Source organism: Castor canadensis, chromosome 2, assembly GCF_047511655.1.
Source record: "Castor canadensis chromosome 2, mCasCan1.hap1v2, whole genome shotgun sequence".
Taxonomy (NCBI): domain Eukaryota; kingdom Metazoa; phylum Chordata; class Mammalia; order Rodentia; family Castoridae; genus Castor; species Castor canadensis.
This window is the reverse complement of record NC_133387.1, coordinates 32,579,333-32,606,816: the sequence shown is the minus strand read 5'-3', so window position 1 is coordinate 32,606,816 and position 27,484 is coordinate 32,579,333. Positions and strand designations below refer to the sequence as shown.

At 35.1% G+C, this 27,484-nt stretch overlaps 1 protein-coding gene across 1 annotated transcript in view; it reads left to right on the top strand.

The window, feature by feature from the left end:
* Nucleotides 1–27,484, top strand: part of Cped1 (cadherin like and PC-esterase domain containing 1) — a 248,918-nt gene that overhangs the window by 112,472 nt on the left and 108,962 nt on the right. Inside the window, exons 10-16 of the mRNA XM_074064410.1 lie at nt 570–737; nt 1,822–1,926; nt 3,983–4,152; nt 8,162–8,232; nt 9,564–9,611; nt 19,440–19,626; nt 20,677–20,845. Coding sequence (XP_073920511.1) covers nt 570–737; nt 1,822–1,926; nt 3,983–4,152; nt 8,162–8,232; nt 9,564–9,611; nt 19,440–19,626; nt 20,677–20,845 — 918 coding nt within the window. The remainder of the gene's footprint in view (nt 1–569; nt 738–1,821; nt 1,927–3,982; nt 4,153–8,161; nt 8,233–9,563; nt 9,612–19,439; nt 19,627–20,676; nt 20,846–27,484) is intronic.

Sequence of the window (27,484 nt, the reverse complement as noted above, 5' to 3'; positions counted from 1 at the left end):
AATAACCCTCAAAGACAAGGAGATAAAAAAATGATTCAATTAGTCTGTAGAAAGTGATTCCTTTGATTATAGAGCAGGAAGGACAAAATAAAACCATAGATAACAAGAATTCAACTTCAGGTAGCATTTATTTGTTTTAAAACTATACTACAGAGAAACCAATTACAGATATTTGGTTCAGTAGTTTCAAGATTTATCTGTAAAATTTTGAGACTTATGATATGACATCTTTTAGTGGTCATTTATTCATTATTTTACACACATATCTAATTTACTATGGTTTTTTGATATGTATTATAAAGTCTCACTAGCTCATCTTGAAACGCCTTATAATTGAAGAGTCTCTATTCATGAAAGGCAATACATACTTTTCTGAAATATACATTAGCTAATTTTCTTATACATTAAAAAAATTGTATCTTCAAAAGAACATTACTCACATTTATAAAGCTGTTGACCTCCAAAAAGACCACTAGATGTCAGTTCTGACCTGCAATCCAGCTGGAATAAATTGTGCATTAGAAGTAATTCCATTGAAAATTATTTGCTGGGTTTTCATTCTTCCAAAGGTGCATGAGCATTTTCACTTTCAAGATGATGGTAATATGGATTTTGAGGACCAAACTATGGAAGAATTCCTTGTAAAAGATACTTTCAATTTTCTCTTCTCCAATGAGTCTTCACTTTCCCTATTTTCTGAGATATTTCAGAGACTTTACAGATCAGGCGTACTTAAGGTAAGTGCACATTTGTATGCTGACAAATATTTTCAAGTCATTATTTAGAAGGTTCCGTTTTCCTTATTGTACAATCAAGTAATTTGACAATTTATTTGAAATTATTTGATATCTGTCATATCACTTCTCCTAACTTTTCCTGACCTGAGAACCAATATTATTTTTATTTCAACTAATTGTTCAAGAGAATGACTGATAAAATTATGGGTTGAAAATGAAGTCAAGCAGATCGTGATTCTTAAGGAATGTTTGTGGCAATCTTATGAATAATGCATATTATAGATTAGAGAATACTTCAAAGGGAATGTTAGAACTTTTTGAGGCCGTCTAGAATAGCAGGGTTTGCTCCAAATTAATAAAAGTGACATTTGAGTCTCTACAAAAGCAGAGTGCATATCAAGGGACTTGAGTGATAGCATGGGAAGCACTTGTAACGCTTAACATGTTTGGCTAATGCTGATGAATGGTGTATAGTGCTTCTGAGTAACACTGATTACTTTTCTTGATGTATAAAAAATTCTATATAGCTTACCAAACGGAGTATTGTTCTCACTTATGATGCCCATATTTGGAGAATTTGGGAGAGCAGAATCTGAAAGTTCTTATAAAGATTTTGATGTTACTATATCTTTCACAAACCTCTCTCCGCACAGCATCACTCTGAAGAAAAAAATGAATGTGGGAAAACATGGGCTGGAGAGGTCTGCTTACTAGAGGCTGTGAAACTCCACAATGGTAATATACCACACATGGGGTTCATGCCTCATTTGAGGCTCTCACCTCTAAAGCCCTGAAGGCCATAGGAAAATCTTCCCAAACTGGTTGTCACACACGTTCTGCTCTCCTCTACTCACCTCCCCAACCTCACTATCAAAACATCATTGAGCTATTCCATCCAGGTCTGCCTTATGAAATATAAAGTTCTCTTATATTCACACATCGTTGTGACAAGTTCATTTTGCAACATTAATTAGCTTAGCTGTTTATAGAGTTCAACATTTCATTTGTGAAGTGGGAAGCAACAGGAGTAAAGAGGATTTGACTTTTAGCAATTGCTTAAGGCTTTTTTTTCTTCCTAATATAGGGTGAAAACTATGAAAAGGAATTAAACCAATGTCTGTCTTTAGAGGAAATTGACTCAATTGTGACTTTCATAAAGGAACTTAGGAGCCTGGGTCAATTCCAACTGGTAAATTAACAAAAGTGACATTTGATTCTTGATTTCTGAGATTATAGTGGAGAAGCCATAAGATGCCAGTTTTTGCCTTCAAACTAAAGATATTTCTGCAGAAAACATAAACCTTTGTAACCTTCTTTCTTCCTTTCAGAGAGCTAAACAACAAGATTTCTGTGCTTTATGTTAAGAACTTGCAAATACTGCATAACTTATTAAAGGTAAAAGAATACGGGATATGTATAGCTGCCAGTATTTGACAGCTCTCAAGAGAAATGCCAACATTTTTCTAAAACATTCTGCTTTTAGCTTTGGGACATTTCCACGGAGCCAATATTTATTACTTCTTATTATACCCTTTTAGTTTGTGAAAGTAAAATATAATCGAACATAAGATTTTAGAAAACCACCTAAATCTTAATTTGTTGTAACTGGCAAAGAAAGAAGATGTTAATAATTATAGAATTGCTACTGGCTTCAGCTTTTCAAAGGACACATTTTTTTTCTATTCTATGTATTGTCTTGGATTCTATTAATATGTTGGTCAATTATAAAAGATAATTTATAACATATGAATACCTATTTTCAGTACTTTAGTTCAATATATAGATTATATAGAATTTGTATTTTTACCTAATTTTTATTCATATAAAATATAATTTTAAAACAGTATTTTTAAAAATTGTGTTATTTGATGGCAGAGTGGCTCAAGTGGTAGAGCTCCTGCCCAGTGGGCGTGACGTCCTAAGTTCAAACTCCAGGACCATCAAAAGAAAAAAAATGTATTATTAACGTATAGTAGCTGTACAGGGGGATACATTGTGATATTTACATATGTTTACAATATGCCTTGGTTAGATTTACCACCTCCATTGTTCTCCTCTTCCCCCCTACGACCTTCTTCTTGGAACAACTTCAACAGTTTTCATTCTTCTATTTTCATACATGGATACAAAATACATCCACCATATTCACCCTCATTCCTCCTTTCCTTATGCCTGTGCCCCTCCCACTAGTACTCATCTCCAGAAGAGACCTATTAAAATAGTATATTTAAAAGTTCGTTATTAAACCATTATTAATCTGATGTTTGGCTCAAACATTTTTTGCAGTTGCTGGGGTTTGAACTCAGAGCCTCATGTTTGTTGATCCATCCCCTAGCACTCAAGCCTTTTTTTAAAAAAAAATTTGTATTATTCATTTATTCACATGTGCGTACATTGTTTGGGTCTTTTCTCCCCCGTGCCCTCCTCCCAACCCTTTACCCCCTCCTCCCCTCACTTCCAGGCAGAGCCTGTTCTGCCCTTATCTCTAATTTTTAATTAAAAAAAACCTATGTATATATGCTACTTAAAACCAGTTAACTAAGTTAATGAATGTTTGATTTTGGTTTTATAATTTAGCCCCATATTTTAGAGGCTTTAAAGTAAGCTTGTTTCCCCAAAGATGATTTAATTGATAAATTTATTATTTAAATTAATTTATACATAGCAAGTATTATATTCATGATAGTTTGGCTCAATACTGTAGAAAGATAAAGAGACTCATCCTTCAGGAATTCATCATTCAAGATAATGTAGAGGAAATCTCTCGGCACAATTTGAAGAACTAAATAATTATTGTGCAGGAGCAAGGGAAAACTCCCAATTTCCTGACTCCCAAAGCAGAAAGTGAATACCCTTAGCTTTCCTTCTTTGGGGATGTGTGAAATAAATATTTCTCACCCTGGCACAATTCACTTATAACAAAAGAGGATTTTTCCTGCTGCCTGACTCCCTTCATTATTTAGCTGTTTTCAGGTATCTATAGCAGAAAAGAAAAATCCATCTCTGCTCAGTAAAGGATCTCATCCCATTTGGAAATAAGATCATCCACAAAACTAGTACCTTATAAAACATTGGTATCTACTTTGACAGTGCTCAGAAAAGTAGATTACAATGCCGAACAATGGAATTTTAGTAAATATCTGACTTTTTAAGGAATATCTAACTATAGACTTTCCTCATAATACTACATTCCAACTTGTTTTCCAAACTTATGCTGACATTTCTTGTTTGATATTTCTTCTCAGCTCTTCCCATCCCAAACTCCTGGGATTCAATCTCTGCTGCATGATTTTTATGACATGGCAAGTCCTATAGGAAAACCTGGCTCAGTCCTGACCCAATACCAGTCTCTTTTAAATGTGTTTGAACAATTTGGGCTTATGAATGAAAAGGCACAGCTACATCCACTGGAATGGTAAGATAGCCACAAATTTTGAATTGTGCAATCAAAAAATCTCAAGTATAAAGATTGATTTCAGAAGTCTTTGCCTACATTTAAAGTAAGCAATAAAAAAGAAATGTGTCCAAAAATTCATGCTCTGGAAAATAAATTACATTAAGGCATCAAAACCATAACAATTCTAGTGATCTTCAAACACTGTAGGGAAAATATATCCAAGTTTTTCAGACCAAGACTTGACTCTACTTTAATGTGATGTTCAAAAATAAAATTTGATCTAGTTTCATATATATATTATATATATATTATATATATCATATCATATATATGATATATATATCATGTGTATTATATATGTGTACATATAATATATATCATCATATGTATTGTCTATATGTATATATAATATATATCATATGTATTGTATATATGCATATATATATCATATGTATTATATATAAATACACACACACACATATATTTGAACTATCAGTTTGAACTCACACAGAGTATTTATTTGGACTTCTTGAAGGCATGACTTTATTCTGGGCAAAATTTATTTATGTTTATTAACATATATTCTGTTTTTTTATGGTTTTAATTTTAGAAGGTAGTTTTTCATCTCCCACTAATGAGAGGTAGTAATGGGAGAAAGAGATGGGGCAAGTGAGATATTAATATTATTAGGGGAACACCTAAGGTTGTGTCTGTTTTATTTTGTTTTTTAATACGAATGGAATTAAGGGAGTATTTGACTTTTCTACTGCCAGAAAAACAGAAGTAATCCTAAGCCTCCTAGGAGATGAAAACCTAATGGACATGCTACACTCATTTATGTCTCTTGCTGTCACCCCTGTGAATGGCTTCCTTTCTATTGGTTTACATTTTGTTTCCTTCTGCCTCAGAAGACAGTGAATAGAGTTCTATGAGAAACTCTTATAATTAGAAAATACAAATAGTCATATATTTAGACGCTTCTTAGAACACCTCTCAGCATCAGAATTTACTTTAATTGCCACAACTATATAAATTTGGCCTCAATAGCTGGAAGTTGTAGGCTTAACAAGAAGTTCTATTTGTGTGTTTGAAAACTACATTTTAAATAAGATAGCCATAAGCCACTCTGTTTTTAATTCGCACTTGCTGGGGGAACCCAAGACTGTCTTACTCAACATGATAGAGAGGGGAGAACAGATTTGATTTCCCAAGAGCCTATTTAAGCATTGTTTTTAACTTTGAGTGAGGTCCTTGGAGATTCGCAAGCTTTAGAACATGTGTTCACAGCAAGTTTGCTTAAGTTTGTATGTGTTATGGTTAAGCAATCCACTGATCTTAAAACCAGAAGGTTGGATTTCAATGCAGTAAGGAAACTTGCTGATAACGGTCAGTATAATCAGAAGGGATCAAGGTTTTTTTTTTTTAATCATTCAGACTTGGATAAAAAATATCTCAGTTTTAGAGTTTATTAATTAAAGGAGTCAGGGTTCAAACCCCCCTGAGACTCAGTATCCTCACCTATAAAATATGGATTATGTTACCTACCACATATTCCAGTTGCATTACATAAAGTAGTTCACCTGCCTCATGTTGTGACAAAGGGTTGTAGTAAATGTCAGTACACTCTACCTCTTGTGTTTCTATGCCAACCAAAGGTCACCGTAGCTTCTACAGTGGTAGTAATTTATTTCTTTCTTTTGTAAAGAAAGCAAGATATGCTTGAAAGATTTATCTGTGTTAACACTAATACAAGAAAATTTTATATGTATATCAAAAAGCAATTAGGAGGGGTGGGCACAGTGGCTGCTTACACCTGTAATCCACTACTCAGAAGGTGATCAGGAGGGTAGAGGTTTGAGGATTCCTGAGCAAAAAAGTTAGCAGGATGCAATCTCAACAAACAAGTCAGACACAGGGATGCACTCTGTAATTCCAGAATTGTAGGAGGTAGAGGTTGGAGGGTCACAGTTACAGGCTGGTGCAGGAAAAATCACAAGACCCTATCTGAAAAATGACCTAAAGCAAAAGGGCTGGAGGTGTGGTTCAAGTGGTAGAGCACTTACTATCAAGCATTAGGCCTGAGTTCAAACCCCAGTATCGCCAAAAGAAAATTATATTGTTTCTAGATAATTTCAATTTGAATTGATAATTATTCATGCCTTATTACAAAGAGAATTTATACCTATTGTACACATATGAGGAAACTGAGGTTCTAAGAAGATGGGGCTATTTGTACAAGATGCACAGCTAATACAAATAGAATTGGGACTAAGACCCTGGCTTTCTCATTCATAGTCCAGGACTTTTTCCCAGCACATGATGCAGACAAGGAGGTGACCTTTCTTCACAATGGTCTCCTCCATGCTTTTCTGCAGAATGAGTCAATTTTATATACCTACACTAGCCTTGGTATCTAAAGACTTCATCTGTCCTTGTTAATATGAATCGTTTGCAAGATGAGGAAAGATGAAGTCAGAAAAGCAACAGGTGTACATAAGCATCATTCATGTGCCCCAAGGCTCAAGATCCAGAAGTGCCAAAGAAATTAGAGTAAATCTGAATAGAACAGAAATCTTAAACTCAGTATTTGTGTATAATCTGCTAATTTTCACATTGCTAGAAATAAAGTTGAAGGTGTATTTTTCTCTAAGGAAACGCTTTCCAAGAAAATCCACATGATCTCAATGTAATAATTTATTCACAAAATTACCCAAGAAATCTCTGCAAAATGGCTCTGTATGCAAAATGTCTCATTCCATTAAGATAGCAATATTTCCAAAAATCACTGTATGTGCATTTCAGGGCTATGTCTTTTGAGAGAATCTTCTGGAGACTTTTTATGGGATTTTGTTTTAAATTTGGCTTGGCTCCTAGTTGCACATGTCTCATTGTAAGAGCGCTTGCTTGCAATGCTTGAGGCCCTGGGTTGTGTACCAGCATTGAAAAAAACAAGACATAATAAAAACAACAGAATACCTGTATCTCACATCATGCTTGCTTTGTCTGTTTCCCCACTCTTTGGGAGAAGGGAAGTACTTTAAAATAAATCTAAGGTATCATTACTTTTCATTGTATATAGAAAAGAAAATAAAGACTTTTAGGAATTAAACAGCATTAAAATTATTGTGCTCTTCAGTTTAGCACTATATTTAATTTGTGGATTCTTCTTCATTTCCTGTTTGATGGTTATACTTTAAAGGAATTGAATATGCTTTATCTATCTCTGCTGTAGTAAAATACCCAGTACAGTATCTGTCACAGTGAATATGTGTAAAATATTATTTAACACAGGTCATTTTATTTAATTCTTGGAGTATCCCCATGAAGAAAAGCAAGTATTTTAAATTCCATTTTACTGCTTATGTTAGCAGAGGAAAGTCTCATCATGGACCCAGGGACCACAGTACCCCATGCTCTCTACCATCAGCACCAGAAATTTTCCTGTCTTTAATTTAGATGGCTTGGTCCAAAATTTAAGGAGATAAAGGGCAATCTGTGCAAGCATTTAACTTTGCAACAGAGAAAATGAGGTGAACACACCAAGACATCACTGACTCTCAGTAGCGATCAGTGAACATCAATGAGTTTAAGGACAGAAGCCCTGGCAATTTAAGTCATTGCTCATGATACAACTGGGTTTCTCCAGTTTTGTATGTATTCTCAGACTGTGTTTCAGCCTTCCAAGCCTTTTTGATTCAAAGCTATGTAATGCTAGCCAGAGCTTTCAATAGTAATCTTGAATCACTTCAATTAGATTCAGGCTTGCTAAGATTGCTCAGGTTTTGTCTGAAGAGTGACTTATTGCCCTGGTTTTCTTCAAATGTACTTCTGTTGATTAGAGATGATGAGATTTCCATGTACCTTGTTGGAGGGTAGTTTGCTAGCTTTGGGGAATGAAATCTGGAAAGTGTTTGTCTTCATCAAAGTAACCATGCCCACACTGAAGAAGAGATAGTGTGTTTGTTGTAATTCCCATGAATTTCATTCACTTCACTGATGCAGAGTTGTTACTTCACTGTATTTGCAGGAATTCTTTTCCAGAAGATGAGAACATTGAAAAACCACAAGTGTTATTTGATGCAATTGGAAATAAAAAAGGTAAAAGCATATAGTCCCACGTATTCAACATAAATATAAGTATTGCTTGACCAAAAAGTAAATAAATATGTTTACCTTCATAAGCAATGAAAAATGAAAATTCAGCAAGGAAAAGCTACTTTCCCTCAACATTGCATTTTTCTTCTTAAAAACAGTAAAATTGGGAAAAAAGTAGGGATGCAAGTGTTTTCATCATGCTGGCGGGTGTACAAATTAGGTAAGTTATTAAGGGCCGTTTGAAAACATAAGAAATGCTTTCAGAGTTATCCTTGGACTGGGCTGTAGCTCAGTGGTGGAGCTGTGCTTAGCACAGCTCTGGGTTCCATTTTCAATGCCCCAAATTAATTGGCTCCTAGCAACATGAACCCCAGGAAAATTTAATGGTGTTTGGGATTTCACTCTCTGGCTTATCTCTAATTTCTCATTTTTTCCTTCTAAAGAATATCTAAGATTTTGTTACAAGAGAAGAAAATATTTCTAATATTAAGAAGAAAAAAGTGAAAAGACCTGCCCACTCATGTACCTACCCTTAAAAAATAATAAGAAATCTGAAGTTTTCCTATTGAAACCCAGGACTTAATCTAATATAGTGGTTCTTAGTGCTACCACACGTGTTGGTGTCATCTGCAACGAGAGATTCAGATCCCCTGAATCTGAATCTTGGGGTGCAGCCCAGCAACTGGCATTTTAACAAGTCTCCAATAGATGAGCTTGAAGAGTTCGAGAACCACCGATTGAGCAGAATGGATCATGGCAATGAATAATAACCAGACTGACCATTGCCTTTCTTTCTCCCACCATTGTTTTCTTTTTAAACGTATGAATGAATTAGATTGATTTTTATTCATTCATTTATTCCATAAATCTTTATTGGGGGTTTTCTGATTGATATTTGGTTAAATTCAGAAACTTAGAATAAAAATGAAACCAACTAGATAGAATTTCTGAATTCTGATGGTTTTGGGTAATAAAAAGCCATAGGATCATAGAACTAGAAGAAACTTCAATAAGATCACCTACAATGAAACCCCTCTGTGTAATTATCATATACTAATAAAAGCATTTTTTAAAAAAGCAGATCACCTAAAAGCAACAGATGGAATTTATGTCATTCATTTGCTCCCTTGGTTTTTCATATTTGAAATAATCACTCTTCTGAGCTTTGAATCAAATATCTTTGTTTTTATTATAGTTGTTACCTTTCTTTAGACATTCACTGATATAATAAAAGGTAAACAATAAAAAAGTATGTTTTATTGAATTAACTATAAGTTAATACATATTAATTCTTTAATTCATAGTTTTCATTTAAAATTTACATTTTTTTCTAGATGCAGTTCCACAAATTATGAATGAAAATAAAATACATTGCCGTAATGGTGAGTTGAGATTAAAATGTTTCAGCAGCATAGTGAATGATTTTCTGTCTTTGAAAAATAATCATTTTTATCATATTTAGATATCTTCAGGCTGCTAATTTATTTTAAGTAAATTTTGAGAAGTTATATTTTTTATTAAATAGATATCAGTTTTGCATAAAAACATTTAAAATTTTCCACTTTTGTGCAGAAAATATTATGCTTTCTCTTTATTATCATTTTGAGAGGCCTGGGCAACTCTAAGGCTTTATATTGAAGGAGAGTTTGGCTCATCAGCCTTATCCATTGGTCTTTAGGGGGTCTCATCACCCGGAAGTGATTTCTTTCCTGCTATGATGGAGGGTACTGAGTAGAATTTTCTTTATAACAGTAAGAGTTGTTAAGTAAATTTTCAATTTATTTTCTTAAAATTCATGAAGTTTTTTACCAAGGTAAAATAATGAGAAATATATAGATTTTAAGTTTATGTAAATTTAAGTTTAAATTTAAAAATAATTTTATTCAATCTGATCAAAGTTATTACAATGGTCTTACAACTATATCTTTGAAAAAGTTTAAGTGCCTTTTCCAAGGTCACAGGGCTGTTAGTTCCTGAACTGAATAGAGAAGCTGGGTCTTTACATTCTTTGTCCAAAACTCCTGACCTGCAGCACATGGTGCAAAAAATAAGAATTCTACATAGTAAGTTTGTTTTGACAATATATACCTTTTTTTTTTGCAAGTTCAGCTGTTCTCTTTTTATTTTTTTTTCCTTTTTCTTTTATTATTCATATGTGCATATAAGGCTTGGTTCATTTCTCCCCCTTGCCCCCACCCCCTCCTTACCACCCACTCCGCCCCCTCCCTCTCCCCCCACCCTCAATACCCAGCAGAAACTATTTTGCCTTTATTTATAATTTTGTTGTAGAGAGAGTATAAGCAATAACAGGAAGGGACAAGGGTTTTTGCTGGTTGAGATAAGGATAGCTATACAGGGCATTGACTCACATTGATTTCCTGTGCGTGGGTGTTACCTTCTAGGTTAATTCTTTTTGATCTAACCTTTTCTCTAGTACCTGTTCCCCTTTTCCTATTGGCCTCAGATGCTTTTAAGGTATCTGCTTTAGTTTCTCTGCGTTAAGGGCAACAAATGCTAGCTAGTTTTTTAGTTGTCTTACCTATCCTCACCCCTCCCTTGTGTGCTCTCACTTTTATCATGTGCTCATAGTCCAATCCCATTGTTGTGTTTGCCCTTGATCTAATGTCCACATACGAGGGAGAACATACGATTTTTGGTCTTTTGGGCCAGGCTAACCTCACTCAGAATGATGTTCTCCAATTCCATCCATTTACCAGCGAATGATAACATTTCGTTCTTCTTCATGGCTGCATAAAATTCCATTGTGGATAGATACCACATTTTCTTAATCCATTCGTCAGTGGTGGGGCATCTTGGCTGTTTCCATAACTTGGCTATTGTGAATAGTGCCACAATAAACATGGGTGTGCAGGTGCCTCTGGAGTAACCTGTGTCACAGTCTTTTGGGTATATCCCCAAGAGTGGTATTGCTGGATCAAATGGTAGATTGATGTCCAGCTTTTTAAGTAGCCTCCAAATTTTTTTCCAGAGTGGTTGTACTAGTCTACATTCCCACCAACAGTGTAAGAGGGTTCCTTTTTCCCCGCATCCTCGCCAACACCTGTTGTTGGTGGTGTTGCTGATGATGGCTATTCTAACAGGGAATCTTAGCGTGGTTTTAATTTGCATTTCCTTTATTGCTAGAGATGGTGAGCATTTTTTCATGTGTTTTCTGGCCATTTGAATTTCTTCTTTTGAGAAAGTTCTGTTTAGTTCACTTGCCCATTTCTTTATTGGTTCATTAGTTTTGGGAGAATTTAGTTTTTTAAGTTCCCTATATATTCTGGTTATCAGTCCTTTGTCTGATGTATAGTTGGCAAATATTTTCTCCCACTCTGTGGGTGTTCTCTTCAGTTTAGAGACCATTTCTTTTGATGAACAGAAGCTTTTTAGCTTTATGAGGTCCCATTTATCTATGCTATCTCTTAGTTGCTGTGCTGCTGGGGTTTCATTGAGAAAGTTCTTACCTATACCTACTAACTCCACAGTATTTCCTATTCTTTCCTGTATCAACTTAAGAGTTTGGGGTCTGATATTAAGATCCTTGATCCATTTTGAGTTAATCTTGGTATAGGGTGATATACATGGATCTACTTTCAGTTTTTTGCAGACTGCTAACCAGTTTTCCCAGCAGTTTTTGTTGAAGAGGCTGCTATTTCTCCATCGTATATTTTTAGCTCCTTTGTCAAAGATAAGTTGGTTTTAGTTGTGTGGCTTCATATCTGGGTCCTCTATTCTGTTCCACTGGTCTTCATGTCTGTTTTTGTGCCAGTACCATGCTGTTTTTATCATTATTGCTTTGTAATATAGTTTGAAGTCAGGTATCTTGATACCTCCTGCATTGTTCTTTTGACTGAGTATTGCCTTGGCTATTCGTGTCCTCTTGTGTTTCCATATAAATTTAACAGTAGATTTTTCAATCTCTTTAATGAATGTCATTGGAATTTTAATGAGAATTGCATTAAACATGTAGATTACTTTTGGGAGTATCGACATTTTTACTATGTTGATTCTACCAATCCATGAGCATGGGAGATCTCTCCACTTTCTATAGTCTTCCTCAATCTCTTTCTTCAGAAGTGTATAGTTTTCCTTGTAGAGGTCTTTCACATCTTTTGTTAGGTTTACACCTAGGTATTTGATTTTTCTTGAGGCTATTGTAAATGGAATTGTTTTCATACATTCTTTTTCAGTTTGCTCATTGTTAGTGTATAGAAATGCTAATGATTTTTCTATGTTGATTTTATATCCTGCTACCTTGCTATAGCTATTGATGATGTCTAGAAGCTTCTGAGTAGAGTTTTTTGGGTCTTTAAGGTATAGGATCATGTCATCTGCAAATAGGGATATTTTGACAGTTTCTTTACCTATTTGTATTCCTTTTATTCCTTCTTCTTGCCTAATTGCTCTGGCTAGGAATTCCAGTACTATGTTGAATAGGAGTGGAGATAGTGGGCATCCTTGTCTGGTTCCTGATTTTAGAGGGAATGGTTTCAGTTTTTCTCCGTTAAGTATAATGCTGGCTGTAGGTTTGTCATATATAGCTTTTATAATGTTGAGGAACTTTCCTTCTATTCCTAGTTTTCTTAGAGCTTTTATCATGAAATGATGTTGGATCTTATCAAAGGCTTTTTCTGCATCTCTTGAGGTGATCAAGTGGTTTTTGTCTTTGCTTCTGTTAATGTGGTTTATTACGTTTATTGATTTTCGTATGTTGAACCACCCCTGCATCCCTGGGATGAAGCCTACTTGGTCGTGGTGAATAATCTTTTTGATGTGTTGCTGAATTCGGTTTGCCATTATTTTGTTGAGGATTTTTGCATCAATGTTCATTAAGGAGATTGGCCTATAGTTCTCCTTTTTGGAGGTGTCTTTGCCTGGTTTTGGGATAAGTGTAATACTGGCTTCATAAAATGTGTTTGGCAGTTTTCCTTCCCTTTCTATTTCGTGGAACAGTTATACCTTTTAAAATATATCTCTATCAATTTATCTGTCTAGATTTACTGCTGAAATGTATACATAGTCTTTCACAAATAAAAATCAATTCCAGTAAAATATAAAATTTTTTAAAAAATGAATTTAAGAATAATTTATTATAAATAGATGTCTTCTAATTTAATAAAATCTACTGTTATTTTATAAAATGCAAATTAAGTCATTTCATAATATTTTAGCACTATCACTGACATCATGGTATACAGAGAAATAATATATGAGTAATATACTAAGAAAATCAACAAATGCATTCAATTAAAGAAAGTAGCATTATAAATGAGGTATTGCTGCTTGGAAAAGAGGAAGAATTTGACTCATCTCTTTTCCTTGTACATACTGCTCAATCCAAGAAACCTAGAAAACTGCATGCTTCTATATTCTCCTGGGATATGACACCCAGAATATAGTGGGAAAAGACTAGTGAGAAAACTAGGAGCTAAATTAGGATGAACAAATATTGAGCATCTACTCTGTGAGAGGCCCTGGGCTCAATGCAACATGGAAAAGTGACAGCACTTTTTTGACCTCCTGTATTCTCATTGGTGGGAGGAAAGGATGGCACTGGATGATCTCATTTTTAAAAATTTCAGTTCCCTGGTAACATGGTATAGATGAGGTGAACATGTCACATAATCTCTTCAGCTTTGTTCATGCTTTTATCCTGATAAAAACTGTCCTACCTGGATCTTCATAATGAATCTTCCTATGTTGGTAATATGACCTAAGATTTAAAAAAAAAAAAAACACCCTGTTTGATGGCTCAGAACAGGTGGGGTTATCTTAAGAGTCTAGGCTGTTTTTATGCTTAATATGAGTTATGATTATTCCTGGAGAGAGAAATAAAATTCTGTAGTTAAAAGAAATCCATTAAAAGTAACCAAAACATCAAACAGCTTTTCCATGTACACTTGCCAAATAGGTTAAACACACTGCCACCATCATCTGTCACACTGGGTTCTCTGTAGACCTAAGGTAAGTTGACCTGAGACAAGTTGGGACTGGGCTGGGAAAGATGCCAAGGAAACACCAGGTGTTTGTAGGCAGCAACCCTGATGATTCAGTTGAAGATGATGTCAGAACTAAATCAACTTGCAAACAGGGGTCTGGCATCCAGCATCTAAGCCAGAGGTGGAGAGTTTCTGAAGAAACCCAAAACTAAGCACTTGCTAAAATCTTGGCTAAGAAAAATAACTGTACATTTATTTCCTCTGATGTAAGGTTGAGGGTCAGTTTATAACAAGTGCAAGCCCCGTTGAAAACTGTGACTATTTAAGTGAAATGTAAAAAGTATAAACAGCAGGAAAATGAACTCTCAGTGAATCTGTATAAGACTGTATTCTATAATGTATACCTTCGATATTTCATTTTAAGAAAAAAAAACTAGTGTTTTATTATTCATTTAACAGGTTCCAAGCACTAAAGCATAGTATGAGCACTTATAATCCCTTCATGTCTAGGCAATAGGTCTCTCCAAAACACAGTGCTTACCCCAGTCTAGTTTATTTCATGTTGAATTGGGTCCACAGCATGTATTTGAGTCAACTCTCACAACTAGTGACATCTTATTTTATTGAATTTATCTCAGTACCCTGAACATAGTGTTGAGGGGAAAAAAACTCTGATTAAGAATTGAATGAATTATTGATAAGTGGTTGAATTCAAATTAAAAGTTATGATTTTTTTTTAATTGTTGGGCTAAGTGTGGTTACATTGTTGCATTTACAAAGGTTCTTACAATGTATCAAATATATCATACTTGAATTCACCCCCTCCACTGCTCTCTTTCATCCCTCCCTCCCCTGATTCCTGGAACAGTTTCAACAGGTATCATTTTTACATTCACATACAAGTGTACCCATTATTTGCATCGTATTCATCCTCCTACCCCTTTCCCCTCCACCTCCCCCCTCCCACTACTATAACCCCTCCCCCAGGCAGAACCTGTTCCACCCTCCTGTCTTCTGGTTTTGTAGAAGAAAAAAACATTAAAGATTAAAAAAAGAAGCATGGAGTTTTTGCTAGTTTGAGATAAACAGCACTACACAGGAAATTTCCTTGTGTTGTTTCCATGCATATATGTATTATAACCCTAACTGATTTATCTCTGTCAGTCTTCTTCACTCCTCCCTAGTCCACTTCCCATAGTGGCCCTGGCCAGTTTAAGATTCTTATATTCATTCCTATACCATGAGCATATCAACGACATTCAAGTTTTTCGTTTCCTTCCCTTGTCCTATCCCTCTCATCTGTGGCCTCCCCTTAGTGTAACTCATGTCCCATAATATTGCTGCATTTATTTTAAGTCTATAATCTGCATATGAGAGAGAACATGCAGCTTTTGGCCTTCTGAGCCTGACTAACTTCACTGAAGATGATGTTCTCTAGTTCTATCCATTTACCTGCAAATGACAAAATTTCATTCCTTTTTGTGGCTGAGTAAAATTCCACTGTGTATCAGTATCACATATTCTTAATCCATCCGTCAGTATTGGGGCATCTTGGCTGTTTCCATAGCTTAGCTATTGTGAACAGTGCTGCAATAAACATGGGTGTGCAGGTGCCTTTGTTGTAACATGATTCACATCCTTCAGGTATATCCCCAGGAGTGTTATTGCTGGATCTTATGGCAGATCTATATTTAGCTTTTTAAGGAAGGCTCCATATTGTTTTCCACGGTGGTTGTGCTAGCTTACATTTCCACTAGCACTGTATGAGGATTCCTTTTCCCCCACATCCTTGCCAGCATTTGGTGGTGGTGGAGTTCTTGACAGTAGCTATTTTAATGTGGTTTTGATTTGCATTTCCTTTATGGCCAGGGATGGTGAGCATTTTTTCATTATGTTTTTTTTTTTTAGCCATTTGGACTTCTTCCTTTGAAAAAGTTCTGTTTAGTTCAGTTTCCCATTTCTTTATTGGGTCATTGATTTTTTTGGGAGTTTTGTTTTTTGCGCTCCATTGATATTCTGGTTATTAGTTGCTTGTCTGATGCATAGCTAGCAAAGATTTTCTCCCACTCTGTGGGTGGCCTCTTCAATTTAAAGAACATTTATTTTGTTGTGCAGAAGTTCTTATATTTCATGTAGTCCCATTTGTTGATCCTTTCTCTTAGTTGCTGAGCTACTTGAGTTCTATTGAGGAAGTCATTGCCTATGCCTATTGTTTCAGTGTATTCCCTGCTCTTTCCTGTACTAGCTTCAAGGTTTCAGGTCTGATATTAAGGTCCTTAACCCACTTTGAGTTGACAATTGCACAGGGTGACAAATATGGATCTAGTTTCAGTTTTCTTCAGGCAGATAACCAGTTTTTCCAGCAACATATATTGAAAAGGCTGTCTTTTCTTCATCGCATGTTTTTGACACCTTTATCAAAAATAAGGTGGGGGTAGCTGCATGAATTCATATCTGAGTCCTCTATTCTATTCCACTGGTCTTCATACCTGTTTTTGTACCAGTATCATGCTGTTTTTGTTGCTATAGCTCTGCAGTATAGGCTGAAGTTGTGTAGAGTGATACCTCCAGCATTGCTATTTTTGCACAGTATTGCCTTGTCTATTCATGGTCTTTTGTGTTTCCAATTGGACTTTAGGGTTGATTTTTTTTAATCTCTCTGTTGAATGTCATTGGGATTTTGATGGTAATTGCATTGAACATGTAGGTTGCTTTTGGTAGTAGAGGCATTTTTACTATGTTGATTTCTGCCAATCCATGAGCATGGGAGATCTTTCCACTTTCTGTAGTCTCCTATTTCTTTCTTCAGTGGTTTGCAGTTTTCCTTGTAGAGGTCATTCACATCATTTGTTAAGTTTATTCCTAGGTATTTGATTTTTTTTTTAGACTATTGTAAATGGAATTGTTTTCCTATATTCTTTCTCAATCTGTTCATTGTTGGTGTAGAGAAAGGCTACTGATTTTTGTAAGTTGATTTTGTATCCTGCTACATTGTTGAAGCTGCTTATGGTGTCTGTGAGTTTTTCGGTGGAATTTTTTGGGTTTTTTAGATATAAGATCATGTCATCTGTGAATAGGGATAGTGTGACTACTTCTTTACTTATTTGTAATCCTTTTATTTCTGCTTTCTGCCTTAATGCTCTGGCTAGGAATTCCAGGACTATGTTGAATAGGAGTAAGGACAGTGGGCACCCTTGTCTTATTCTTTACTTTAAGGTAAATGGTTTCAGTTTTTCCCCATTAAGTATGATGTTGGTTATAGGTTTGTCATATATAGCCTTTATTATGTTGAGGTATATTCCTTCTATTCCTATTTTTATTAGAGCTTTTGAATCTTATCAAAGGCTTTTTCTGCATCTATTATAATCAAGTGGGTTTTGTCTTTACTTCTGTTAATGTGCTGTGTTACATTTAATGATTTGCATATGTTGAAACATCCCTGCATCCCTGGGATAAAGCTGACTTGGTCATGGTGTATGATCTTTCTGATATGTTGTTGGATTTAGTTTGCCATTATTTTATTGAGGAATTTTGCATCAATTTCATTGAGGAGATTGCAGTCTCTACTCTCAGTGTTATATTTTTCTTTTATTATAAGAAAATTTCAGAAGCTAGTATGATTGTGAAAATTATAGTTTCAGTCCACCACATGTATCAACCAGATAAAAATCTTTAGTTGAATTGTTATTTCTTAGATAACACATAAAATTAAGCAAGTACTTTACCCAATTCAATAGAATTATTGAGTAATTATTGAATAGAGTCAACTCTTTTTTGTTAAAAACTTTCCACAAAATGAAAATACTATGTATTTATTGTATTATTATTATTATTGGTGTATACTTGCATAGTTTTGGCTTCCACCAGCTGAGAAAGCCATACAGTTGCAGACAGAAATATGTAATTTATTCATTTTAAGTGTTTTTATGCATTATGGCAGATAGTCTGAGATCTGATTCTCAAAAGTAAAATAAAACACCCATATGGTTGATGGACCATTGCCATATATTTAGTGGTGCATTTCTACATCCATCAAAAGATATAAAATTTGCGTCTTATGGAAGCACAAAGTCCATGACATGATGGGAGAGGCAAACAGAGAGCAAGACAAGGAAGGGCTTGTGAAATATCTTGTCTGCCTAACAGGAGCTTACATTTACTCTGAAAGGGATGAGAAACCACTAAAAATTGGAGACCAATCACCAGATTTGATTTTAGGAAAATCATGGTGACAGTTGTATGAAAGTGGAGGAAAACAACAATTAACAGAATAATCTCTTTTTCCTAAGGTTGGTTTCTACAGTGTTGTTTTCTGTTTTTACTTATAACTGAACATTGTACACAAAGGTGATGCAAGGATACTTTAATTTTGCTGATTTTTATAGAATTTTCTGTATTTATCCTTATTCAAATTCTGTTAGCTATTGAAAAGAATCAATGAAACAAAATCCTTGTATTTCTTTGAAAAACATTTTATAAAGTTATTGGCTAATTTGTTCATTCTAAGCATTCATACTGAATGTAATTAACAGTGTGTGGTGTATGTGCCACTGAAGCTATTTTTCATTTTTCTCATTAAGATACTGCTGTAAAAATTGAGAGAAAGTTTTCTTAATCATGTTAGAATCAATGGTAAAAAGTCATATTCTGTATTCTAGAAAAATTTTCTTCTTGTACTATACAACATTTTTCCATGGTGAGATGGCTTGGAAAGGGTTTCAGGATGAGGATATTTTTATCTGAGTGTCTGGTACAGTACTAGAGACCATATTCTCTGCTCCACCCTAGTGCCTATGAGCTACTGAGTCAACCTAATAATAGTTTTATGATACTTCTCATTAAGAAATTTCCCACATGCCTGCTGGCTCCCTTCTGCCACCACCAACAGAGCCATTGCCTCTGCTTTCACTGTTGCTTGATATACTTCATAGACATCATAAAAATGTTATCAGCCCACAGGAGAGACATTTCCCCCACCTTTTGTGCCTTTAAACTGTCAAGTGTTGAGCAAAAATTACCATCTATATAACACCAGCTAAAGTCAACAGCTGTTACATGGAAGTTCTACAATACTAAAAATCCAGCTGAAACCACAAACCATCTATGACCAGGGTGCTGAATGGACAGTCTGCAATGACCACAGAAAGGCAGTGATCACTAAAAATGTACAAAGGAATTAGAGGGAAAAAAAAACCCATCTTGATCATTCGTGATTTAAAAGTGTCCAGTTCATAGTTGTCTTTGTCATTCTTTTTGTTTTTGTAACAGATAATGACACACCATGTCATATCAAGCAGATCTTCACACATCCACATTTGGACCTAAATCCTGAATTTAATCCAAAGATCAAAGATTATTACACTGAGGTACCATTTGATGTGGTAACAGTAACGATTGGAGCAGAGACTTCCAAGTGTCAGTGCAAGGTGCACCTGCAGGAGCCAGCAGGGCCAAGGTATGAGGGATCTGGTTGTGGCTGAGTTCAGACATCTCACTGGGGAGCAGACATTTGATCTACCTTGAAAAGTGGCTCAGGAAATCTGAGCTACAGGATCATATGGAAGGAGGACCCTGGTGTGAAAACCTTCCCCTTTTCAGGCTTTATGTGCTTAAAAAGAATACATTTGCTGCTGTACTGAACTATAATAATCTGCAATTAATCTTTGTAATGATGTGGAAACAGGAGAAGAGCCTGCTATATCAAATATTAGGAGAATCCATTAAGGAAATTCTGTTTCTTGTCATCTTCATATTTTCAGATTGCTGGAGTTTCTCCTGAAAAGTAATCTCTTTCTACTCCAAGCCAACTTCTCAATTTTTTGAATAGTCAGGGATTCATTACGTGAACCTTATGGTGACAGTCTATGGACTTAATATCACACCACTATCTTTCCTAATCCCATATGAGTTTTTTTTCTACAAAGACTTTTGAAAGTCACCAAAAGTGACTTTTATTTGTAATTTTGAACAGAGGATAGGATCTTATTGTATACTATGTCCATAGCAGGAAAATACTCACAGCTCTGTACCATGGGGAAAGAAACTCATTTGGCATCCCTGACAGCCAGTAGAGACCAGTAAAGAAAAGAGGATTCAAGTTACACCAATCTGGGTCCCAAACCTGGCTCTACCATGAGAATTTTGGGCAGTGTATTTACTAGTTCTGTGTAATGGTCTCAATATTTAAATTATGAACCATCATAGTTTTTGTGTAAAGCATTAATTAAGATGACATGGACCCTGACAAGTGGTTAGTAATCACTTTAGCTAATGGCAGACATGACTTGCTCAGCAAGATGACTCAGTATAGAAAAGTACTACGAAGCAGAGATTTAAATTTTTTGGACTTATTTTAGGTGTCTTCTGAAATTGTACAGGCTTTTCCTGTTTTATGCAAAATGTAGGCATTTATAAATATTCATGACTGAATCAGTTTGGGCTGAATAAGTGATGGTCACATTCATATTCATTTTCCCTCGCTCTCCCTCTTCCCTTCCTATGCCAGTTTTGCCAACTACCCTCTGGGATTAGGAATAAATAAAATCTCAGTGTTTCTGGTGGACGAATCTCCAGCAGAGGGCAAGACCCTGACCACATATAAACTCACCATCTATAGAGAAGACCGCCCAAGTCTGCCCTTTTTTGAGGACTTCACAGCATGTGGTTTTGTGCAGGTAGGTGAATTTTACATTTGCACTTTGAGTTGAATTAGGAATGAATTGTTCACGCAGGTGAAAAATGCCAAATGGAATTGTTACAAGAAATCATGTACTCTTCAACCCAAACTGTAGTCTCTGTAAAAAGAGTAAGTGCTCCAGGCGGGTATCTAAGACACCTCATTGTGAGTAGTGTTCTTTTTAGTGTGGTTGCCACTCCCTGCACTAATTGTGTTCAGTGGATTTATCGTGGTTTCTATTTTAAAAAAGGTCTGAGTACTAACACTTAGTTATGAAATCAGTTTCACATTTCCTCTTTAAGTTCTGCTGTTTTTCTTGGATTCATCCCTGGGTCTACTTTTGATATTTTAAACTAAATTCAATGGAATTCGTTTTAAGAATGAGGGAAAACTTCTGTAACTTTCTTGCAGAAAGGATACTGAATAAATAAAATTAAAATTGCTTCAGGTAGATACATTTCTCTTTCACTTCCCAAACCTTAATCACTTCTCAAGTTTATAGTTTCCTCTTTGAACAACACATACCATTCTGTTGCTTTGTTGGTTTGAGAGAAGGGTGGCTCTTACCCTGAGACTTTGTCTTGTTTAGTGGCTTTCTGCTTTTTCCTTATTTTTTTTTTGAAGGATTCTCTGTGTAACCTTCTATATTTTCTCACGTCTTGCATATGCCCTCACTAGAGATAATTCAGGGAAGTTGTAATTGGTACTCTTATCATATATCTATTAATCCACTTAGAAAGTATAATTACAAATGTACTCATGTAATGTCAAAAGAATGCATGTGCTACTGGGAGCTTTGAAGTACAGAGAATTAGAGACAGGGATGTCCAGCTGGGCCTCAGTGGGTAGGATATCATGTCTGTGTTTTATCTAATGGCCAGGCATAGTAATTATTCCCTGACTCCGTCACCACCACTATCTAATCTATTCCCAAGAGCTTAATACTATTCCAAAGTACCTTGTTCTTGACTTTTTTATTTTCCAAGGAAACACATATTTCTAATTTATGAATTATCATTAAATCAAAGGGTATTTCTAAAGAATGGCATAACATAAGACAAAAATACTAACTATTTTGAAGGCTATTAATAATCTTTAACAGATAGAGTTCCATGGCTAAATAGGTTTATGAAGTAAATCCATAAACACTGTTTATGAATTATATAAAGTTAATTGTGTATTTTTTAACTATAGTATTTCTCTGAACCTTCAATATGCTGATTTGAGTGGAGGTCATTGAAAAGGAGGGTGTATGACATGATGCACTTTCATTCTTACTTGATTTCAATTTGTTGGAATGAACATTAATATTATTTTGTTGAAGAAATATTAGATTAGAGTTTGGAAAAAATTCAAAATATGTTCCCCTAAATTTTCCACTTTCATTTTGCTATGTTTGGGTAGCTATATCTCAGTCTTTTCTGAATTGAAAAACAAATAGTGCCATGCCAAAAATGCTAAAATGATGAACAGAAGCTTAGAGGAAGGTGTGTTTGTATGTGTATGTGCATGTTTGTGTTTATTTCCAAACCAAACAGACTTACTTTTATGGTGGAGAAATTTTTCTTTCAGGCACTGCTAGTGGAATCATAAATTGTTTGATTAGCTTTGAAACATTTTGGCTATATCTACTAAAACTAACCTTATACATACCCAGTAAGATTGTAGGACAATCTAGCTATCTACCCAAGATAAATGGGAGTTGTACATCAACAGGCATATGCAAAAAACCCTTCATATTAGTTTTATTTATAAAAGCTAAAAGCAGAAAATAATTCAATAAGAAAGGAGATGAATCCAATACTCATTGATGTATTCAAAGACAAATGAATTACTGATACACACACCATGAAAGAATCTTCAAAACTATGTGATGATAAAAAGAAGACAGACATATAAAGACACATTTTATTATATTTTTATGAAGTTTAATAACAGGAAAACCAATTTATGATGGTAGAAATCAGAATAGTGGTTAGCTGGAAAGCCTGAGCAACTCTTAAGCAATGGTTAACTATTTAGGGAAATGTCCTAAATCTTGATCGCGGTTGTGGTTACATACATAACCAGGTAGTGTATAGATATGTAAAAATGTAATTAACTATGCACTTAATATTAGTGCAATTTACTTGATACACACTTTGTAATATAAAGGGTATCAATGCAGTATTTGGTGATAGTTGCATATAAATTTTACCTCAATAAACTAAGAAAAATGCTAGTAGTAAAGAACATATTGTTACCTAAAAAGACATGATTCCCTTCTCAAATATTACATTAATCAGAAACAAGTTAATTGCCATGCAATTACTTAGAGAATAGATTATTTTAGGAATTTGTTACTATAATATGAAGAAAAACATTAGAAAATTCTTGTGGGATGAGTATTACAGATGATTGTACAAAAGTATTTCAGTCATTTATAATAATCCATCCAGAAGGTCTTAATTTAAAGTTTATGTGTGGTCTTACAATAAGTAATGTATTTTATAACATGGAAAAGTATCTAATAAATACTACTATTTTTAGTTTTTCTTTTAGAAACTGTCAAATGTGTGAACAGAAAAATGTGGCATGAATAATATAGCTTGCTTTAGACCTTATGCAAGGCATGAGCAGCCTTATGGGCTGGGGGAACTCAACAGCACAGGTAGCATTTTCTCACCATTGACTCCCACTAAAATTCCAATCCAGAGGCCTCCTTTTACTTCTTTTTTTCTTAGCGTATTTGAACTATACAAAGGGGTTCCATTGTGATATATCCATATATACATATAACATTCTTTGATCAAATTGTCTTCTCTATTACTCCTTCTTCCCTCCTCCCCTGTTTTATAAACAACGTTTAATGAATTTCATTATACTATTTTCATATATGCATAGGAAGTACTTCAATCATATTCCTCTCCCATTCACCTCCCTTCTCCCACAGATCCCCTAGCCCCCAACAAGTTCCCCTGTTTTACTCTGGCATCATTCACTTTATTTTTTAGGTCTAGATTCTGAAAATGGGAGAGAACATGAGATATTTTCTTCTCAGTCTGGCTTATTTCATACAACACAGGGGTTTAAGCATCACCAGGTTCTTCACTGCTTGTGCTTCCCACTGCTTGAACTTCTGTAAAGGACAACATCAGACCCTGTTCCTCTACAAACCACCCCACCCAGACACTGTAGCAGGGTATCCCAAGACTCCTGAGCCATGATTTTTCCTTACTTTCAAGATCCCAGAGTATCTCAGTCTCAAACAATAGGCCCTCTCTCAAGACGCAATCTTGCTGTAGCTTTCCAACATAAGAGGAGGAACAGAATGCTCCTTTCTTTATGGAAGAAAGCCTTCCACCCAGGAGTAGACATTGTCTCACCAAATGCCCACAGCTAGAATTGCCCGTCTGTTGCCAGTGCCTTTTGCTTACCTTGGGATTCTGTCTTCAGCTTCTCCACTACTAGGGAGTCAGGGATGCCTCGTGGAAGTTTGCTGCTTTTCTCTGTTGCCTCAGCTTCTCCATGCTTTTCTGCTGTCATGCCATCTCTTTTCATGATTCCTGGTGCTTTTTCTCTCTTCAGAATATAGTCTCTCCTGTATTGCCTGACTCTTTTCATTCACAAAGTCAAATTGGTGGACACTTCTATTCCACCATCTTGCCCCTGGTTTCCCCCCTATTTCTTTTATGTTTAACCTCTTTAGAGTCTTTAGGATTTACTTCAAACTGATAGCATAGCAATGGTTCCAAGATACAGAAAGAGTGAGAGATAATGTTTTTAGTCTCTGACCAACTCTTTTGAGCACTTCTAAATTAAGGTAATAGCTGACCAGATATGCATCATGAAACTTAAAAACTATGGTCTTCCAAACTGTTCTTTTCATTTTCTTTTAACAAGCACAGTGCCCTTACTGTATTCTTAGGTCTAAAGTCCAGAACTGAATTATTGCAGGTTAAATGATAGGCTGTTTTATTGACTCCCCAAAATCTATACAGCAGAAGACCACTTCTCTAAGTTGTGACAACCAAACATGTCTCCAGAGGCAATGTCTCTTAAGCAGCAAAGTTAAATGCAGTTGAGAACTACTTATTTAGACCAATAAGAATTTCTGCCTCTCTACTTTTGTGTACTGACTACACATATAATAATTTAAAGGTAGTCCTATAATATTGTATGTTGGAGAACCATTCTTATCTATTTTCATCCTTACATCATTAATCATTTTTAGTCAGTGGTATTATTCTGACAGCTCTTTATCCTACTCATTTACCAGCCATCTTTTCTGCCTAATATAATTATTATAATCACAAATATGCATTTAACTAAAGAAAACATATTTTAATGAAGCATAAAAACACCATATAAGGTACTTATACTGCTATTTCATTTAAAATTACCCATAACTATATAATATTTTGCTGTTGAGAAAAATTTAGAAAGTAATAAATAAACTGTTATTGTGGCTGAAAATATCATATTTAGGAATTAATAAAATATATTTATGTTCTAAGGAAATTGAAAAAACATATGGAGAAATATTTCTGCTAAAACCCCTTTCCAAATCAAAATTTTTTTTGACATGGATACCAATAAAACTTCCACAGAAGTTGATTTGTATAGATGATCTATGGGCTCATATACATTTTGTCCCCAGCATGTTGTGCCAAAATAGAGACATAAATAAAATCTACAGTGAAGTCAAATGGCAGAAGTGTAAGAGACTGTGTTTCATGGATCTATTTGCTAGAATCCATTTTCATTTTTACGTGGATTGTAATTCATAAAGGGAAAATACCAAGGAAAGAGAAAATAGCATTTTTTTTCCAGTATTCGGGATTCAACTCAGGGTTTTTCATGTTAGGCAAATAGCGCAATCACTTGAGTCACAACTCTAATCCTTTTGCTTTTAGTTTGTTTTTCAAATAGAGTCTCCTGCTAAGTTTGCCCTGGTGGGTCTCCAACAACTATCCTCCTGTCTCTGCCTCCTGAGTAGCTAGGACCACAACAGTGTGCGACCACCACCTACAAGAAAATAGTGCTTTTACCAAAGATTTAGCTACACCTTTAAAACTGGCATTTGCTGCTTTATCAAAACAAATAATTAGCCATTTAGATGCTGTTATTAAATGGTGTGTGAATGACTCTAATTTTAGTTTTTGCGAATGCTTTGTAATTCTGTCATTTACTTTTATACTTTTCCAGCACCCCAGAAGAGTATTATAAAATAGCTCAAAGTGGTAGTTGCCTAATGTCTTAGTAAATATTCATAATTAGAAAACAGAGGCACATTTATCAATAATTATTTAATAAAAACATGTTAGTTTCCAAAGTGTTAATATCCATTAAATATTGATTTTAGTGGTTCTTAGTTACCCTGCCTACTTCAATTTACCAAGGGAATGTGATTTAATTTTTCAAGAATAGAATCTCTACTGTAGTGAATACTCTCAACCAGTTCCAGGCCATTAGGTTTCTGCTGTGCACTTTGTTCTTCTAAATATGCTAGGAGCTATAGTGAAGACAATAGAAGCACCCGCAGCAGCAAGAGGCAGCAGAGGTCATAAGGCAACACTTGCAGAACTTTGGTTATGTGCCAATCATTAACTATAGCACTTTACGTCCTGTCTTATTTAATGTTTATCACAAATCTGAAATAGGTGCATTTTTTACCCTCTTTTCTTTTTGTTTTTACAACTTTGTGAGAAACTAAGAAAGGTTTAGAAAGATTTGAAATTTTGTCCAAGCTTTCTATGGGACAGATGTAAATAGTGGCACAAGGTAGGATTTGAGTACAGATGCTCCTTCTTTTACAATGGGGTTGTATCCTGTTCAACCCTCAATATATTGAAAATACCCTAAGTTGAAAATTCATGTAATACACATAGCCTAGCAGATATCATAGATTAGTCTCATCTACTCAAACGTTCATTCAAAAATTTTCATGCACCCCTACAAGCATTGTGTACCATAGGTTCTGTGCCTACTGAGTCTCAGAAGGAATTTGGCCTTTTTCGTTTACTTACTATGAAATGTAGTAAATGTCATAGTGACGACATCCATTTTATTACCAGTGACTCATGCTGTACACATTATTTCAAGTCTGTTAAGTGTCCCTGGCTTACATACTGCACCTTCCCAAGTTCTGCATTCACAATCTGAGCAATTCTTTAACAGCTTTCCTCAGAAATCCCCATAGCACCAAGGGAAGTGAAATGTTATTTCCATGAGCACTATACACACATGACATTTTGAGTGCATAGGCCTTCTCAGTGGCCAGGAAGCATTCACATATAACCAAGGCATGCATGAAAATCTTTGACTTTCGGTTCTCTTAAACATGAGCAAAGATGAGAGGAGTATGTTCTTTAATTCATGGTCTATTTTAGTGTTTGTACAAATTATGTTTCTGTGTTCATGAAAGAGTGATGTTAGACACTCACATCAGGAGGTAGTGTAATTTATGGTCAGATAAGTTACTATTTAAATAAAAACTTTTGCTAAGCACATCTGTTCCACATGTTTTTCTAAACCACATCTGCTTCTTTTACTAGAAGAAGCAAACATTTACTCCCGTTAACACAGCAGAGCTAACACAAGTGGAAGAGATTCGGGTCTTCCTGGCTTCCAACAGCTTCTAGAAGAGTTTCTCAGA